The sequence below is a fragment of the Pseudophryne corroboree genome, chromosome 2 (genome assembly GCF_028390025.1).
Source record: "Pseudophryne corroboree isolate aPseCor3 chromosome 2, aPseCor3.hap2, whole genome shotgun sequence".
Classification (NCBI taxonomy): Eukaryota; Metazoa; Chordata; class Amphibia; order Anura; family Myobatrachidae; genus Pseudophryne; species Pseudophryne corroboree.
The window spans coordinates 863,953,037-863,970,776 of record NC_086445.1 but is presented as its reverse complement, the minus strand read 5'-3'; the positions used below and the strand labels follow the sequence as shown (position 1 = coordinate 863,970,776).

The 17,740-nt window shown below is 48.6% G+C and overlaps 1 protein-coding gene across 2 annotated transcripts in view; it reads right to left on the bottom strand.

Annotated features, from left to right (window-relative positions):
- The window catches only part of BLTP2 (bridge-like lipid transfer protein family member 2), a 177,109-nt gene that overhangs the window by 3,042 nt on the left and 156,327 nt on the right, over positions 1-17,740 (bottom strand). For both annotated transcript variants that reach the window (XM_063955868.1, XM_063955869.1), the window contains 7 exons: positions 13,033-13,213; positions 12,484-12,570; positions 12,160-12,270; positions 11,773-11,908; positions 11,423-11,553; positions 10,406-10,507; positions 10,060-10,194 (listed from right to left, as the gene is read on the bottom strand). In XM_063955868.1, coding sequence (XP_063811938.1) covers positions 10,060-10,194; positions 10,406-10,507; positions 11,423-11,553; positions 11,773-11,908; positions 12,160-12,270; positions 12,484-12,570; positions 13,033-13,213 — 883 coding nt within the window. The remainder of the gene's footprint in view (positions 1-10,059; positions 10,195-10,405; positions 10,508-11,422; positions 11,554-11,772; positions 11,909-12,159; positions 12,271-12,483; positions 12,571-13,032; positions 13,214-17,740) is intronic.

Genomic DNA, 17,740 nt, shown 5'->3' with positions numbered 1-17,740 from the left:
GCAGTGAAGCCAGTTCAATTTTTGGAAGAAAATCGATAGAGCCGAAATCTGGACCTTAATGGAACCCAATTTTAGGCCCATAGTCACCTCTGACTGTAGGAAGTGCAGAAATCGACCTAGCTGAAATTTCTCTTTTGGGGCCTTCCTGGCCTCACAGTACGCAACATATTTCCGCCCTATGCGGTGATAATGGTTTGCGTTCACTTCTTTCCTAGCTGTAAATAGCATAGGGATAACTTCCTCTGGAATTCCCTTTTCCTTCAGGATCCGGCGTTCAACCGCCATGCCATCAACGCAGCCGCGGTACGTCTTGGAACAGACAGGCCCCCTGCTGCAGCAGGTCCTGTCTGAGCGGCAGAGGCCATGGGTCCTCTGAGATAATTTCTTGGAGTTCTGGTTACCAAGCTCTTCTTGGCCAACCCGGAACAATGAGTATAGTTCTTACTCCTCTCCTTCTTATTATTCTCATTACCCTGGGTAAGAGAGGCAGAGAAGGGAACACATACACCGACTGGTACACCCACAGTGTTACCAGAGCGTCCACAGCTATCGCCTGAGGGTCCTTGACCTGGCGCAATATCTTTGTAACTTTTAGTTGAGGCGGGACGCCATCATGTCCACCTGTGGCCTTTCCCAACGGTGTACAATCATTTGGAAGACTTCTGGATGAAGTCCCCACTCTCCCGGGTGGAGGTCGTGTCTTCTGAGAAAGTCTGCTTCTCAGTTGTCCACTCCGGGAATGAACACTGCTGACAGTGCTAACACATGATTTTCCGCCCATCGGAGAATCCTTGTGTCTTCTGCCATCGCCATCCTGCTTTCTTGTGCCGCCCTGTCGGTTTACATGAGCGACCGCCGTGATGTTGTCTGACTGGATCAGCACCGGCCGGTGTTGAAGCAGGGGTCTAGCCTGACTTAGGGCATTGTAAATGGCCCTCAGTTCCAGAATATTTATGTGTAGGGAAGTCTCCTGACTTTTCCATAGCCTTGGAAGTTCCTTCCCTGTGTGACTGCCCCCCAGCCTCGAAGGCTGGCATCCGTGGTCACCAGGACCCAGTCCTGTATGCCGAATCTGCGGCCCCCTAGAAGATGAGCACTCTGCAGCCACCACCACAGCGACACCCTGACCCTTGGAGACAGGGTTAACCGCCGATGCATCTGAAGATGCGACCCGGACCACTTGTCCAACAGATCCCACTGGGAAATCCTTGCATGGGACCTGGCGAATGGAATTTCTTCGTAAGAAGCTACCATCTTTCCCAGGGCTCGCGTGCATTGATGCACCGACACCTGTATACGTATTAGGAGGTCTCTGTCTAGAGACAACAACTCCTTGGACTTCTCCTCCGGGAGAAACCCTTTTTATCCTGTTCTGTGTCCAGAACCATACCCAGGAACAGTAGACGCGTCGTAGGAACCAGCTGCGACTTTGGAATATTCAGAATCCAGCCGTGCTGTTGTAGCACTTCCCGAGATAGTGCTACTCCGACGAACAACTGCTCCCTGGACCTCGCCTTTATAAGGAGATCGTCCAAGTACGGGATAATTATTTCGGCCATTACCTTGGTAAATACCTCGGTGCCGGGGACAGAGCAACGGCAACGTCTGGAATTGGTAATGACAATCCTGTACCACAATATTGAGGTACTCCTGGTGAAGAGGGTAAATAGGGACATGCAGGTAATCATCCTTGATGTCCAGTGATACCATGAAATTCTCCAGGCTTGCAATAATCGCCCTGAGCGATTCCATTTTGAACTTGAACCTTCGTATATAAGTGTTCAAGACTTTCAATTTTAGAATGGCTCTCACCGAACCGTCTGGTTTCGGTACCACAGCATTTTGGAATAGTAACCCCGGCCTTGTTGAAGGAGGGGTACCTTGATTTCACCTGCTGGAAGTACAGCTTGTGAATTGCCGCCAGTACTACCTTTCTCCGAGGGCAGCAGGCAAGGCTGATGTGAGGTAACGGCGAGGGGGAGTCGCCTCGAACTCCAGCCTGTATCCCTGTGATACTATTTGCAGAACCTAGGGATCCACCTGTGGGCAAGCCCACTGGTCCCTGAAGTTCCCGAGACGCGCCCCTACCGCACCTGTCTCCACCTGTGGAGCCCCAGCGTCATACTGTGGACTCAGAGGAAGCGGGGGAAGATTTTTGATCCTGGGAACTGGCTGCTGGTGCAGCTTTTTCCTTCTTCCCTTGTCTCTGTGCAGAAAGGAAGCGCCTTTGACCCGCTTGCTTTTCTGAAGCCGAAAGGACTGTACCTGTAAATACGGTGCTTTCTTAGGCTGTGAGGAAACCTGAGGTAAAAATTTTTCTTCCCAGCTGTTGCTGTGGATACAAGGTCCCAGAGACCATCCCCAAACAATTCCTCACCCTTATAAGGCAGAATCTCCATGTGCCTTTTACAGGCAGCATCACCTGTCCACCGCAGGGTTTCTAGTACCCTCCTGGCAGAATGGACATTGCATTAATTCTGGATGCCAGCCGGCAAATATCCCTCTGTGCATCCTTTATATATAAGACTACGTCTTTAATATGCTCTGTGTTAGCAAAATATTATCCCTGTCTTAGAGTATTAATATTATCTGACAGGGTATCAGACCACGCTGCAGCAGCACTATTTATGCTGAGGCAATTGCAGGTCTCAGTATATAACCTGAGTGTGTATATACAGACTTCAGGATAAGCTCCTGCTTTTTATCAGCAGGTTCCTTCAAGGTGGCCGTATCCTAAGACGGCAGTGCCACCTTTTTTGACAAACGTGTGAGCGCCTTATCCACCCTAAGGGATATCTCCCCACGTGACCTATCCTCTGGCGGGAAAGGGTACGCCATCAGTAACTTTTTAGAAATTACCAGTTTCTTATCGGGGGAACCCACGCTTCTTTACACACTTCATTCATTCATCTGATGGGGGAACAAAACACTGGCTGCTTTTTCTCCCCAAAAATAAAACCCCTTTTATGTGGTACTTGGGTTCATGTCAGAAAATGCGTAACACATTTTTCATTGCCGAGATCATGTAACGGATGTTCCTAGTGGATTGTGTATATGTCTCAACCTCGTCGACACTGGAGTCAGACTCCGTGTCGACATCTGTCTGCCATCTGAGGTAACGGGCGTTTTTTGAGCCCCTGATGGCCTTTGAGACGCCTGGGCAGGCGCGGGCTGAGAAGCCGGCTGTCCCACAGCTGTTATGTCATCCAGCCTTTTATGTAAGGAGTTGACACTGTCTGTTAATACCTTCCACCTATCCATCCACTCTGGTGTCGGCCCCACAGGGGGCGACATCCCATTTATCGGCCTCTGCTCCGCCTCCATGTAACCTTCCTCATCCAACATGTCGACACAGCCGTACCGACACACCGCACACACACAGGGAATGCTCTGACTGAGGACAGGACTCCACAAAGTCCTTTGGGGAGGCAGAGAGAGAGTATGCCAGCACACACCAGAGCGCTATATAATGCAGGGATTAACACTATAACTGAGTGAATTTTCCCCCAATAGCTGCTTGTATACATATATTGCGCCTAAATTTAGTGCCCCCCCTCTCTATTTAACCCTTTGAGCCTGAAAACTACAGGGGAGAGCCTGGGGAGCTGTCTTCCAGCTGCACTGTGAAGAAAAAAATGGCGCCAGTGTGCTGAGGGAGAAGCCCCGCCCCTTTTTCGGCGGACTTTCTCCCGCTTTTTCTGGAATACTGGCAGCGGTAATTTTACATCTATATAGCCTCTAGGACTATATATGATGTAGATTTGCCAGCCAAGGTGTCATATATTGCCCTCAGGGCGCCCCCCCCAGCGCCCTGCACCCATCAGTGACCGGAGTGTGAGGTGTACATGAGGAGCAATGGCGCACAGCTGCAGTGCTGTGCGCTACCTTGGTGAAGACCGAAGTCTTCTGCCGCCGATTTTCCGGACTCTTCATGCTTTTGGCTCTGTAAGGGGGACGGCGGCGCGGCTCCGGGTCCTGCGGTCGATCCCTCTGGAGCTAACGGTGTCCAGTAGCCTAAGAAGCCCAAACTACCACCTGTTAGGTAGGTTCGCTTCTTCTCCCCTTAGTCCCTCGCTGCAGTGAGTCTGTTGCCAGCAGATCTCACTGTAAAATAAAAAACCTAAATATACTTTCTTTCTAGGAGCTCAGGAGAGCCCCTAGTGTGCATCCAGCTCAGCCGTGCACAAGAATCTAACTGAGGTCTGGAGGCGGGTCTTAGTGGGAGGAGCCAGTGCACACCAGGTAGTCCTAAAGCTTTCTTTAGTTGTGCCCAGTCTCCTGCGGAGCCGCTAATCCCCATGGTCCTTACGGAGTCCCAGCATCCACTTAGGACGTCAGAGAAAATAAGATTTTACTTACCGATAAATCTATTTCTCGTAGTCCGTAGTGGATGCTGGGACTCCGTCAGGACCATGGGGATTAGCGGCTCCGCAGGAGACAGGGCACAAAAATAAAAGCTTTAGGACTAGGTGGTGTGCACTGGCTCCTCCCCCTATGACCCTCCTCCAAGCCTCAGTTAGGATACTGTGCCCGGACGAGCGTACACAATAAGGAAGGATTTTGAATCCCGGGTAAGACTCATACCAGCCACACCAATCACACCGTACAACTTGTGATCTGAACCCAGTTAACAGTATGACAAACGTAGGAGCCTCTGAACAGACGGCTCACAACAATAACAACCCGATTTTTTTGTAACAATAACTATGTACAAGTATTGCAGACAATCCGCACTTGGGATGGGCGCCCAGCATCCACTACGGACTACGAGAAATAGATTTATCGGTAAGTAAAATCTTATTTTCTCTGACGTCCTAGTGGATGCTGGGACTCCGTCAGGACCATGGGGATTATACCAAAGCTCCCAAACGGGCGGGAGAGTGCGGATGACTCTGCAGCACCGAATGAGAGAACTCCAGGTCCTCTTTAGCCAGGGTATCAAATTTGTAGAATTTTACAAACGTGTTCTCCCCCGACCACGTAGCTGCTCGGCAGAGTTGTAATGCAGAGACCCCTCGGGCAGCCGCCCAAGATGAGCCCACCTTCCTTGTGGAATGGGCCTTGATAGATTTAGGCTGTGGCAGGCCTGCCACAGAATGTGCAAGTTGAATTGTGCTACAAATCCAACGAGCAATCGTCTGCTTAGAAGCAGGAGCACCCAGCTTGTTGGGTGCATACAGTATAAACAGCGAGTCAGATTTTCTGACTCCAGCCGTCCTTGAAATATATATATTTTCAATGCCCTGACAACGTCCAGCAACTTGGAATCCTCCAAATCGCTAGTAGCCGCAGGCACCACAATAGGCTGGTTCAGGTGAAACGCTGAAACCACCTTAGGCAGAAACTGAGGACGCGTCCGCAGTTCTGCCCTGTCCGAATGGAAAATCAGATATGGGCTTTTATACGATAAAGCCGCCAATTCTGACACTCTCCAGGCTGAAGCCAGGGCCAGTAGCATGGTTACTTTCCATGTAAGATATTTCAAATCCACCGATTTGAGTGGCTCAAACCAATGGGAAAATCCAAAACTACATTAAGATCCCACGGAGCCACTGGGGGCACAACCGGGGGCTGTATATGTAGTACTCCTTTTACAAAAGTCTGGACTTCAGGAACTGAAGCCAATTCTTTCTGGAAGAAAATCGACAGGGCCGAAATTTGAACCTTAATGGACCCTAATTTGAGGCCCATAGACAATCCTGTTTGCAGGAAATGTAGGAATCGACCCAGTTGAAATTCCTCCGTCGGGGCCTTCCTGGCCTCACACCACGCAACATATTTTCTCCAAATGCGGTGATAATGTTGTGCAGTCACCTCCTTCCTGGCTTTTACCAGGGTAGGGATGACCTCTTCCGGAATGCCTTTTTCCCTTAGAATTCGGCGTTCAACCGCCATGCCGTCAAACGCAGCCGCGGTAAGTCTTGGAATAGACACGGTCCCTGCTGAAGCAGGTCCCATCTTAGAGGTAGAGGCCACGGATCTTCCGTGAGCATCTCCTGAAGTTCCGGGTACCAAGTTCTTCTTGGCCAATCCGGAGCCACGAGTATCGTTCTTACTCCCCTTTGCCGTATAATTCTCAGTACTTTTGGTATGAGAGGCAGAGGAGGAAACACATACACTGACTGGAACACCCACGGTGTTACCAGAGCGTCCACAGCTATTGCCTGAGGGTCTCTTGACCTGGCGCAATACCTGTCCAGTTTTTTGTTGAGGCGGGACGCCATCATATCCACCTTTGGTTTTTCCCAACGGTTCACAATCATGTGGAAGACTTCTGGATGAAGTCCCCACTCTCCCGGGTGTAGATCGTGTCTGTTGAGGAAGTCCGCTTCCCAGTTGTCCACTCCCGGAATGAACACTGCTGACAGTGCTATCACATGATCTTCCGCCCAGCGAAGAATCCTTGCAGCTTCTGCCATTGCCCTCCTGCATCTTGTGCCGCCCTGTCTGTTTACGTGGGCGACTGCCGTGATGTTGTCCGACTGGATCAACACCGGCTGACCCTGAAGCAGGGGTTTTGCCAGGCTTAGAGCATTGTAAATCGCTCTTAGCTCCAGTATATTTATGTGAAGAGACATCTCCAGGCTTGACCACACTCCCTGGAAGTTTCTTCCCTGTGTGACCGCTCCCCAGCCTCTCAGACTGGCATCCGTGGTCACCAGGACCCAGTCCTGTATGCCGAATCTGCGGCCCTCTAACAGATGAGCACTCTGCAACCACCACAGAAGAGACACCCTTGTCCGTGGAGACAAAGTTATCCGCTGATGCATCTGCAGATGCGATCCGGACCATTTGTCCAGCAGATCCCACTGAAAAGTTCGTGCGTGGAATCTGCCGAATGGAATCGCTTCGTAAGAAGCCACCATTTTTCCCAGGACTCTTGTGCATTGATGCACAGACACTTTTCCTGGTTTTAGGAGGTTCCTGACAAGTTCGGATAACTCCCTGGCTTTCTCCTCCGGAAGAAACACCTTTTTCTGAACCGTGTCCAGAATCATTCCCAGGAACAGCAGACGTGTCGTCGGGGTCAATTGAGATTTTGGAAAATTCAGAATCCACCCGTGCTGTTGCAGCACTACTTGGGTTAGTGCTACTACGTCCCCCAGCTGTTCTCTGGACCTTGCCCTTATCAGGAGATCGTCCAAGTAAGGGATAATTAATACGCCTTTTCTTCGCAGAAGAAACATCATTTCGGCCATTACCTTGGTAAAGACCCGAGGTGCCGTGGACAATCCAAACGGCAGCGTCTGAAACTGATAATGACAGTTTTGCACCACGAACCTGAGGTACCCTTGATGTGAAGTCCAAATTGGGACATGCAGGTAAGCATCCTTGATGTCCAGGGACACCATAAAGTCCCCTTCTTCCAGATTCGCTATCACTGCTCTGAGTGACTCCATCTTGAACTTGAATTTTTGTATGTACAGGTTCAAAGATTTCAGATTTAGAATAGGTCTTACCGAGCCGTCCGGCTTCGGTACCACAAATAGTGTGGAATAATACCCTTTCCCTGTTGTAGGAGGGGTACCTTGACTATCACCTGCTGAGAATACAGCTTGTGAATGGCTTCCAATACCGTCGCCCTGTCTGAGGGAGACGTTGGCAGAGCAGACTTTAGGAACCGGCGAGGGGGAGACTTCTCGAATTCCAACCTGTAACCCTGAGATACTACCTGCAGGATCCAGGGGTCCACCTGTGAGTGAGCCCACTGTGCGCTGAAATTCTTGAGTCGACCCCCCACGTCATGCTGAGGGCTTTGCAGAAGCCGGGGAGGGCTTCTGCTCCTGGGAGGGAGCTGCTTGGTGCACTCTCTTACCCTTTCCTTTGCCTCGGGGCAGATATGACTGTCCTTTTGCCCGCTTGTTCTTATAGGAACGAAAGGACTGCGGCTGAAAAGACGGTGTCTTTTTCTGTTGGGAGGGGACCTGAGGTAAAAAGGTGGATTTCCCGGCTGTTGCCGTGGCCACCAAATCCGATAGACCGACCCCAAATAATTCCTCCCCTTTATACGGCAATACTTCCATATGCCGTTTGGAATCCGCATCACCTGACCACTGTCGCGTCCATAAACTTCTTCTGGCAGATATGGACATCGCACTTACTCTCGATGCCAGAGTGCAAATATCCCTCTGAGCATCTCGCATATAAAGAAAAGCATCCTTTAATTGCTCTATAGTCAATAAAATACTATCCCTATCCAGGGTATCAATATTTTCAGTCAGGGAATCCGACCAAACCACCCCAGCACTGCACATCCATGCAGAGGCGATGGCTGGTCGCAGTATAACACCAGTATGAGTGTATATACTTTTCAGGGTAGTTTCCAGCCTCCTATCAGCTGGATCCTTGAGGGCGGCCGTTTCAGGAGACTGTAACGCCACTTGTTTTGATAAGCGTGTGAGTGCCTTATCCACCCTAGGGGGTGTTTCCCAGCGCGCCCTAACCTCTGGCGGGAAAGGATATAATGCCAATAACTTCTTTGAAATTAGCAGTTTTCTATCGGGGTTAACCCACGCTTCATCACACACTTCATTCAATTCCTCTGATTCAGGAAAAACTACAGGTAGTTTTTTCAGACCCCACATAATACCCCTTTTTGTGGTACTTGCAGTATCAGAGATATGCAAAGCCTCCTTCATTGCCGTGATCATATAACGTGTGGCCCTACTGGAAAATACGTTTGTTTCTTCACCGTCGACACTAGATTCGGTGTCCGTGTCTGTGTCGACCGACTGAGGTAAAGGGCGTTTTACAGCACCTGACGGTGTCTGAGACGCCTGGACAGGTACTAACTGGTTTGCCGGCCGTCTCATGTCGTCAACTGATTTTTGTAACGTGCTGACATTATCACGTAATTCCATAAACAAAGCCATCCATTCCGGTGTCGACTCCCTAGGGGGTGACATCACCATTACCGGCAATTGCTCCGCCTCCACACCGTCCTCATACATGTCGACACACACGTACCGACACACAGCAGACACACAGGGAATGCTCTTATCGAAGACAGGACCCCACTAGCCCTTTGGGGAGACAGAGGGAGAGTTTGCCAGCACACACCCAAGCGCTACAAATATATAGGAACAACCCTACAGAAGTGTTGTTTCCTTTATAGCAGCTTAATATATCAATATCGCCAAAAAAGTGCCCCCCCTCTCTGTTTTTTTACCCTGTTTCTGTAGTGCAGTGCAGTGCAGGGGAGAGTCCTGGGAGCCTTCCTCGCAGCGGAGCTGTGCAGGAAAATGGCGCTGTGTGCTGAGGAGATAGGCCCCGCCCCCTATTTCGGCGGGCTCTTCTCCCGGTGTTTGTGAGACCTGGCAGGGGTTAAATACATCCATATAGCCCCAGGGGCTATATGTGATGTATTTTTAGCCAGAACAAGGTATTATCATTGCTGCCCAGGGCGCCCCCCCCCAGCGCCCTGCACCCTCAGTGACCGCTGGTGTGAAGTGTGCTGACAACAATGGCGCACAGCTGCAGTGCTGTGCGCTACCTCATGAAGACTGAAAAGTCTTCTGCCGCCGGTTTCTGGACCTCTTCACTTTTCGGCATCTGCAAGGGGGTCGGCGGCGCGGCTCCGGGACCGGACTCCATGGCTGGGCCTGTGTTCGATCCCTCTGGAGCTAATGGTGTCCAGTAGCCTAAGAAGCCAATCCATCCTGCACGCAGGTGAGTTCACTTCTTCTCCCCTAAGTCCCTCGTTGCAGTGAGCCTGTTGCCAGCAGGACTCACTGAAAATAAAAAACCTAATAACTTTTTCTAAGCAGCTCTTTAGGAGAGCCACCTAGATTGCACCCTGCTCGGACGGGCACAAAAACCTAACTGAGGCTTGGAGGAGGGTCATAGGGGGAGGAGCCAGTGCACACCACCTAGTCCTAAAGCTTTTATTTTTGTGCCCTGTCTCCTGCGGAGCCGCTAATCCCCATGGTCCTGACGGAGTCCCAGCATCCACTAGGACGTCAGAGAAATAAAGGTTGCAGTGGGTCACTGGGAGTATCTGGCTAGTGGAACAAGCAGTGGATTATACTATAACAACTGCAGAGTGACCACCCATCTCACCTGTGCAACCAGAGCCTTGCGGCTGTCTCTCTTCACTGCCATAGCAAAGTCCAGCCAGGTCCAGGTGTTGTTGTGATACTCCAGACATGGCAACACCAGAGTCAGGTCTCCCCAGTCCACACTGTTTTTCTCACCCTGCATGTGCAAGATTCAGATAAAAGGGCTTTTAATGTAAACTGTACAAATATACACTCAAATCAGTACTTCCAAAGACATTCTAATAGGCACCTAAGCAAAAGACTTTGTCTATGTGGTGTGATAATGCTCACACAAACATATAGACATATACAAATGCAGAAAAGTGCAATTTATCATTTAGAAGAGGAGTGCGTTATGCTGTATGTACCTTGTAGCTGACACACAGAGGCACCTGTGGAATTTTGATGTAGATAAATGAATTGTTCATGGCAGCTCGCTCTTTCATCTTGTCCAGATCATCCACAGGATGCTGTAAGCAAAACAGTGCACACATGAGGTAGCGGATGGAAGCGTTTATCAGCAAATACACATCGATCATGTCCGCAAACATCAGCATTGCGTCCACCTCTGAATCAGGCCCCACAGGTGAAACTCAGAAAATTAGAATATTGTGCAAAAGTTCATTTATTTCAGTAATTCAACTTAAAAGGTGAAACTAATATATTATATAGACTCACTACATGCAAAGTGAGATATTTCAAGCCTTTATTTGTTATAATTTTGATGATTGTGGCGTACAGCTTAAGAAAATCCCAAATCCAAAATCTCAGAAAATGTGAATATTACATAAAATCAATAGAAAAATGATTTTAAATACAGAAATGTCGTCCCTCTGAAAAGTATAATCATGCATATGTACTCCGTAGTTGGTTTGGGCCCCTTTTGCATGAATCACTGCCTCAATGTGACGTGGCATGGACTCTATCAGCCTGTGGCACTGCTGAGGTGTTATGGAAGACCAGGATGCTTCAATAGCAGCCTTCAGCTCTTCTGCATTGTTCGGTCTCATGTCTCTCATCTTTCTCTTGGCAATGCCCCATAGATTCTTTATGGGGTTCAGGTCAGGCGAGTTTGCTGGCCAATCCATCACAGTAATCCCACGGTCATTGAACCAGGTTTTGATGGTTGGTGGATTGGCCAGCAAACTCGCCTGACCTGAACCCCATAGAGAATCTATGAGGCGGCATATATGAGGGAACCCTCTATTTTCCAAATACAATTTATGAGGGGAGCAATGCCTATAATGCTGACTCAGTCTTTGCCAAGTGCGGATAGGCCAGAGAATCGCAGCGTGTATTCCCAGCATTAGTTACAAGTTTGGTGTTCAGGCACTGTATTGTAAAGAGAGACAGCCAATGTCAGGAGTGAGGTCCCTGAAACGTACCTCAGGTGCTTTTCGAAAAGATCGCCTGACCCCTGTTGTCCGATTTAAACCTTGTCCAACACCTTTGCCTGGGCCAAGTGATACAGTGTCCTCTGCCACAATGAGCTGCCTGGGTTTTACCACTGGCATCCCTAGGACAATGAGTAAGAACAGTAAGATTTATGCAGCTCTTTAATAATTTGGTAGTAGGCAAGTACAAGAGTAAAGAAGCTTAGATAGCCTAAAGTATGTCTGTTTTACAGTGATCAGTTATTACAGTTGCCAGTAAGTCACATACTATACTGTAACATACAAATATAATTCTTCATAGGATACATAGTACATCACTGTCAGGACATTCTGGGAGTCACCTGTTGTAACTAGTTTGGATTTATCCTCTTCATCCCCAACCTCTTCCTCCTCCACATTGCGTCCAGGAAAGAAGAATCCCATCATCCTGTGGAAGAACTGATGTGTGATCTGGATGGTGAGAGGAACCACATTCACCTGCAAGAAGAGAAGAGCATCTCTGTACTGTCACTGAAGAGGCAGCACAGCTGTTACGCACAATACACCCTGTGGTTCACTGAATGACAATATGGGGCCAAAAGCATGGTACATCATATCTATGCCAACAATATTACCTCTAACACAAATAACAAGGGGAATTTAAGGACAAAAGCTACCATATATATATATATATATATATATATATTTTTTTTTAAATAAAATATAAATAAAATCCACAAAGACTATACTTCAAAGTGCTCTTTGATGGAGATGCCCCCTACAGGTGGACGGACTTTACTGTATAGTCTCAGTGTGAGTTGTCTGCCAGACTGACCAGGACTCTGTGGTCTCAATGCCACCTGTGGAAAATAAAAAAAAACATTGTATTAAACACAAAGAAAATTACTTGAGAGGTGAAACATAATACAACGTATGTGGTTCCCTTACTGCCAAGGGATAAGGCTAAACCCCTCCGAACTAAGGAGTGTCTAAAATGCAAAATCCAGGCAAACTTTCATCTCTGATCCAGAATCTTGCAATAAAATTAAATTTTGCAGAGTTGACTTCCTCACCTTGTAAATGGCATTGGGAAGCAGGTTGTTCATGGTAAACCAGCCCAGCTCTAACAGATGTTCAGCAGTGTCGTCAGACTTGTTGACCTACGGAGTATAAGAGAAGACAATTCATTGCATTAAAATAATTGCTCTACACCTCAATCATCATTAAACTAATATTTCATTTTAAAGTTGCAATGCCATATACAATGGTAACGGTATGCAGTCTATATCCTGGAACTCAGCATATCGATGGCCAGAATCCCAGCAGCAGAATCCTTTAGAAAATCCATTGAGATTCCTCTGCCGGATTCAGAATGCTGGGCGCTAGGATATCGTACCCAACCCATGGGAACTAGGCAATACAGCCCACCCACTCCTCAAAGCTTGCTCTGTGAAGTGATTTTTCCTTGGGCATTATGGACTCACAACCGTGGATGGAAACCAGGACTGTATGATGTTTAGACAGGGCATGAAGACCAAGTCACATTTTCTACAGTTACTGATCCTCTTGCTCACATACCCATTAATAAAGCTAGTGAACAAAAAATCGCACTCTGTTCCCACCTTGCTATACAGAAATCTTTGTAGTTCTAGCTCTGCAATGCCCAGCTGCCCATCCTGCTCAGTAAGCCGCCACCGTGCCTGTGCAAAGTAAAACTCCGTACGGCGAACAACGCTCACATCCTCTGGTTGTTTGCGCAACTCCATTTTGTTTGCTCTCTGCAGCTTAAAGTCTTTGAAGCATCTGAAATAAAATTAATTGGTTAATGGGGAAAATGATAAAATTGTAAACTTTTTCTATACCCTAAAATTTCCTGCCTAATAAGCGATTTCCTAATTGCGAAGTTGTTGCAATACATTATGATTTAATTACTTGTTCCATGTCAATATGATCTTTATCTGGGATGTCCTGAGTGCAGCCATGCAAATTGCATCGTCATCTTCCCTAAGATCCTCATGCAAAACAGAATCATTATTCGTTTGAGAGACAATCAGGGCTGTCTTAACAGCAGTGTAGGCCCCTGAGCACAGCAATGCACTGGGCCCCCTACCCATCCTCCAGCGGTAGGGGTGGGGGGTGCTACAAATGGCAGCTTTGATGTCCCGCTGGCAGTACACGGTGTTCCATCTTCCGCTCAGCATGTAGGACCTGGAGCAGTAATTTCTGCTAATTACTCCTTTACTGCACAGATAGGGCTAAACTGTAGAAGAGGACATTGGGCTGAATGAAGAAGCCCTGGTACATGACTTCCATGGTGGTAGGGAGTGTTTAATACGTAGGGGAGGGGTGGATAGTAGATTGGGTTTAATATTTATCATTTTCCAGTGGGAAGGCAGCTTGCTTGACTGCAGATATCTCAAGTTCCTAAAAATTATTTCTTAGCTTTGAATGGGATAAAAAACTAGAGAGTCCAACCTTTCAGGAGGTCCTGGGGACTTGGGGATCAGAGTTCAGGAGCCAGAGCAATCCACCAATGAAAATCTAAAACTGCACATTAGGCGTGTTGAGCTGGAGCAGAGACCAGCTGCTTGAAGGCTGATATATCTGGTTCTGGGCATAGAGACAAGCTGCCAGTGTCCACCAAAAGGGAAGAGTCTCAGCTTTTGGATTATAACCTCAAAAAAAAACTCTAAATCAGACAGAACCTGAGATATCTGGCTGGGAAGAGCAATTAACAGGCGTGGATGGGGACCACTGCTTTCAAGTCGGATATCTCTGGTTCCCCAGGGACAATTTTCAAAAATCTAGTACCCCTGGAAAGAGGGGACCCTCAGCTATCAGCCTAGGGCCCTTATACTCCTGGGGCCCTTGGGCAAGAGCCCATTGAGCCCATACGACAAGACGGCCCTGTAGACAATAGAGAAAGAAAAGTCATTCTCAGGGCTGATACTACTGTAGCTTGTATTCCTGCAGTCATGCCTGGATTAAGAGGTTGTCAGGAAAAAGATTAACAGTCTTGAATAAGGACGTCTAACTTTACTTTAAATATTTAAATGATGCATTAACAAGCTGTGGCCTGGCTAATGCAATCCAAGGCTGAAGAAGATATTATTCACAAAAGTTCGAGGACTGAAGAGTTCTCTTTGACTTCATATCAGCATCAGAGCTTGGTAATGCGACCACTGTGGCTGAAATCATAGCTTTCAGCAAGAGCAGCATTACCTCAGACCCTTGGATGCTTCCCCGATGCGGTTAAACAATCTAAAGGGGGGTACACACTGGCCAATATATCGGCCTGTCTATTGAACGGCCGATATATCGCGGGTCCGTCGGCCAGTGTGTACGAGCGATATGTGTCTGTGAACTCCGTCGTTCACAGACATATCGCGTCGGCCCCGCAGAACAGCCGACGGCCATTATATCTACCGATATATTGGCGCATCGCTGTGTGTGTACGGGCGACCAGCCGGCCGTACAGAACTCTTTCTGCGAAGTACACTGGGTTCCACAGGGAATACATCAGGATGTAGAGTTGGATCTTGATCCGAGGCCCCAACAGGCTAAAGCTTTGACTGTTCCCAGGATGCACTGCACCGCCTCCTCTATAACCCCACCTCCGGGCACTGGAGCGCAGTTTCGTTAACCAGTCCAATGCAGTAGCAGGTAAAAGACGGCAAATGTTAGTCACATAGAACCACATTCTCACGACAGGCGGAGAAGGGACCAGCGGCAAATGCCATACAAACCCAAAGAAGCGTAGTGCGTCAGGGTGGGTGCCCTGTGGAATCCAGTGTACCTAGCAGAAAGAGATTTAACTATGGTAAGTCTACCATAAATCTCCTTTTCTGCAGCAGGGTACATAGGATTCCACAGGGAATACATTGGGGATGTCCTAAAGCAGTTCCTCATGGGAGGGGCCGCACCATAGCGGGCACAAGAACCCGGCGTCCAAAGGAAGCATCCTTTTAGGCAGAAGTATCAAAGGCATAGAACCTAATAAACGTGTTCACGGAGGACCACGTAGCCGCCTTGCACTATTGTTCAGCGGACGCGCCACGGTGGGCCGCCCTAGAAGGTTTAAAAGAATGAGTAGAATAGGCTTTGATAGCAGCAGGAGTCCAGCCTGCGCATAAGGTTGTGCTATCACCATTCTAATCCATCTGGCCAAGGTTTGCTTATTCGCAGGCCAGCCACGTTTGTGAAAACCAAGAAGTACAAACAGGGTATCTGACCTCCTGATAGGGGCAGTTCTCTCCACATAAATACGGAGAGCCCGTACCACATCCAAAGACCGTTCTTTGGAAGACAAACCAGAAGAGATAAAAGCCGGAACCACAATCTCTTGGTTAAGATGGAAAGAAGATACCACTTTAGGCAGATAACCGGGGCGAGTTCAAAGAACCACCCGGTCACGGTGAAAAATCAAGGGTGGACGACAGGACAAAGGGCCCCAAGTCTGACACCCTCCTAGCAGAGGCAATAGCCAGCAGAAACACGACCTTAAGCGTAAGGCATTTAAGGTCCACAGACTTAAGAGGTTCAAATGGAGACTCTTGTAGGGCATTTAAGACAACAGACAGATCCCATGGAGCCACAGGAGGGACATAGGGAGGCTGAATCCCTAAAACACCCTGAGTGAAAGTATGAACATCAGGAATAGACAAAATTTTTCTCTGAAACCACAACGACAAGGCAGCTATATGAACCTTGAGGGATGCCAGACGCAGTCCTAAATCTAGGCCTTGTTGCTGAAAAGCCAAAAACCTGGAAGTTCTGAACGAATAGGCATCATAATTCTAAGCAGCACACCATGTGAAGTAAGAGCTCCAGACCCTATAATAAATCCGTGCAGAAGCCGGTTTGCGGGCCATTATCATAGTTTGAATAACCGCTTCGGAGAATCCTTTGGCCCTCCGGAGTGAAGCTTCAAGAGCCACGCCATCAAAAGTCAGTCTGGCCAGGTCCGGAAAGACACTAGGGGCCCTGAACGAGGAGATCTGGGCGTTGAGGAAGTAGAAGAGGGCATTCTATCGATAGACCCTGCAGGTCTGAGAACCAATGCCATCTGGGCCATGCTGGAGCAACAAGAAGCAGTGTTCCTCTTTCTTGCTTGAACTTCCGTAGCACCCTGGGAAGGAGTGACACTGGAGGGAAGACGCATGAAAGCCGAAAGTTACATGGAAATGCCAGTGCATCCAAGAACGCTGCTTGAGGATCCCTTGCCCTTGATCCAAAGACTGGAACCTTGTGATTGTGTAGAGACGCCATCAGGTCTACATCTGGTAGGCCCCACTTGTCCACTAGGAGTTGAAACACTTCTGGATGAAGACTCCACTCTCCGGCGTAAACGTCCCGACGACATCCGCTTCCCAGTTGAGGTCTCCCGGAATGAACACTGCAGATATTGCTGGTAGATGGTGTTCCGCCCAACAGAGGATTTTTGATACTTCCAACATTGCCATGCGGCTTCGAGTACCGTTTTGATGATTTATGTACGCCACCATGGTGGCGTTGTCTGATTGTACTTGAACAGGACAGTTCTGTACCAGAGGCAGGGCATGAGTCAGCGTACTGAAAACTGCCCGCAATTCCAGAATGTTTATCGGGAGGAGAGAGATTCCTCCCTGGTCCACCGACGCTGGAGAGAGTGTTGGTCCAACACCGCGCCCCAACCTCGCAGACTGGCGTCTGTTGTCAGGAGGACCCAGTTGGAGATCTAGAAGGGACGGCCCCTGCTCAACTGCTGGTCCTGTAGCCACCAGCTCAGTGACAGACGAACCTCCGTAGTCAAGGAGATCATTTGAGATCTGATCCAATGAGGCAGGCCGTCCCACTTGGAAAGGATTAACCTCTGCAGAGGGCGGGAATGAAATTGAGCATACTCCACCATGTCGAAAGCAGAAACCATGAGGCCTAGTACTTGCATCGCAGAGTGTATCGACACTCTTGGGCGAGAGAGGAAGTATCTGATCCTGTCCTGAAGTTTCAGGACTCTCTCTGGAGAGAGAAACAATCTCTAGCTGTGTGTGTCGAGCAGTGCCCCCAGGTGCACCATGCTCTGAGCAGGGACCAGCGAGGACTTTTTCCAGTTGATGAGCCACCCGTGTTCTTGTAGGAATTGGACCGTCAGTTCCAGATGACTGAGGAGAACATCTTGGGAGTTCGCCAGGATCAACAAGTCGTCCAGATACGGCAGGATCCTGATTCCCTGACGACGGAGATGGGCAGTCATCACGGCCATTACCTTGGTGAAGATCCCAGGGGCCGTGGTCAATCCAAATGGCAGGGCCTGGAATTGATAATGTAAGTTGCCGATAGCAAACCGCAGAT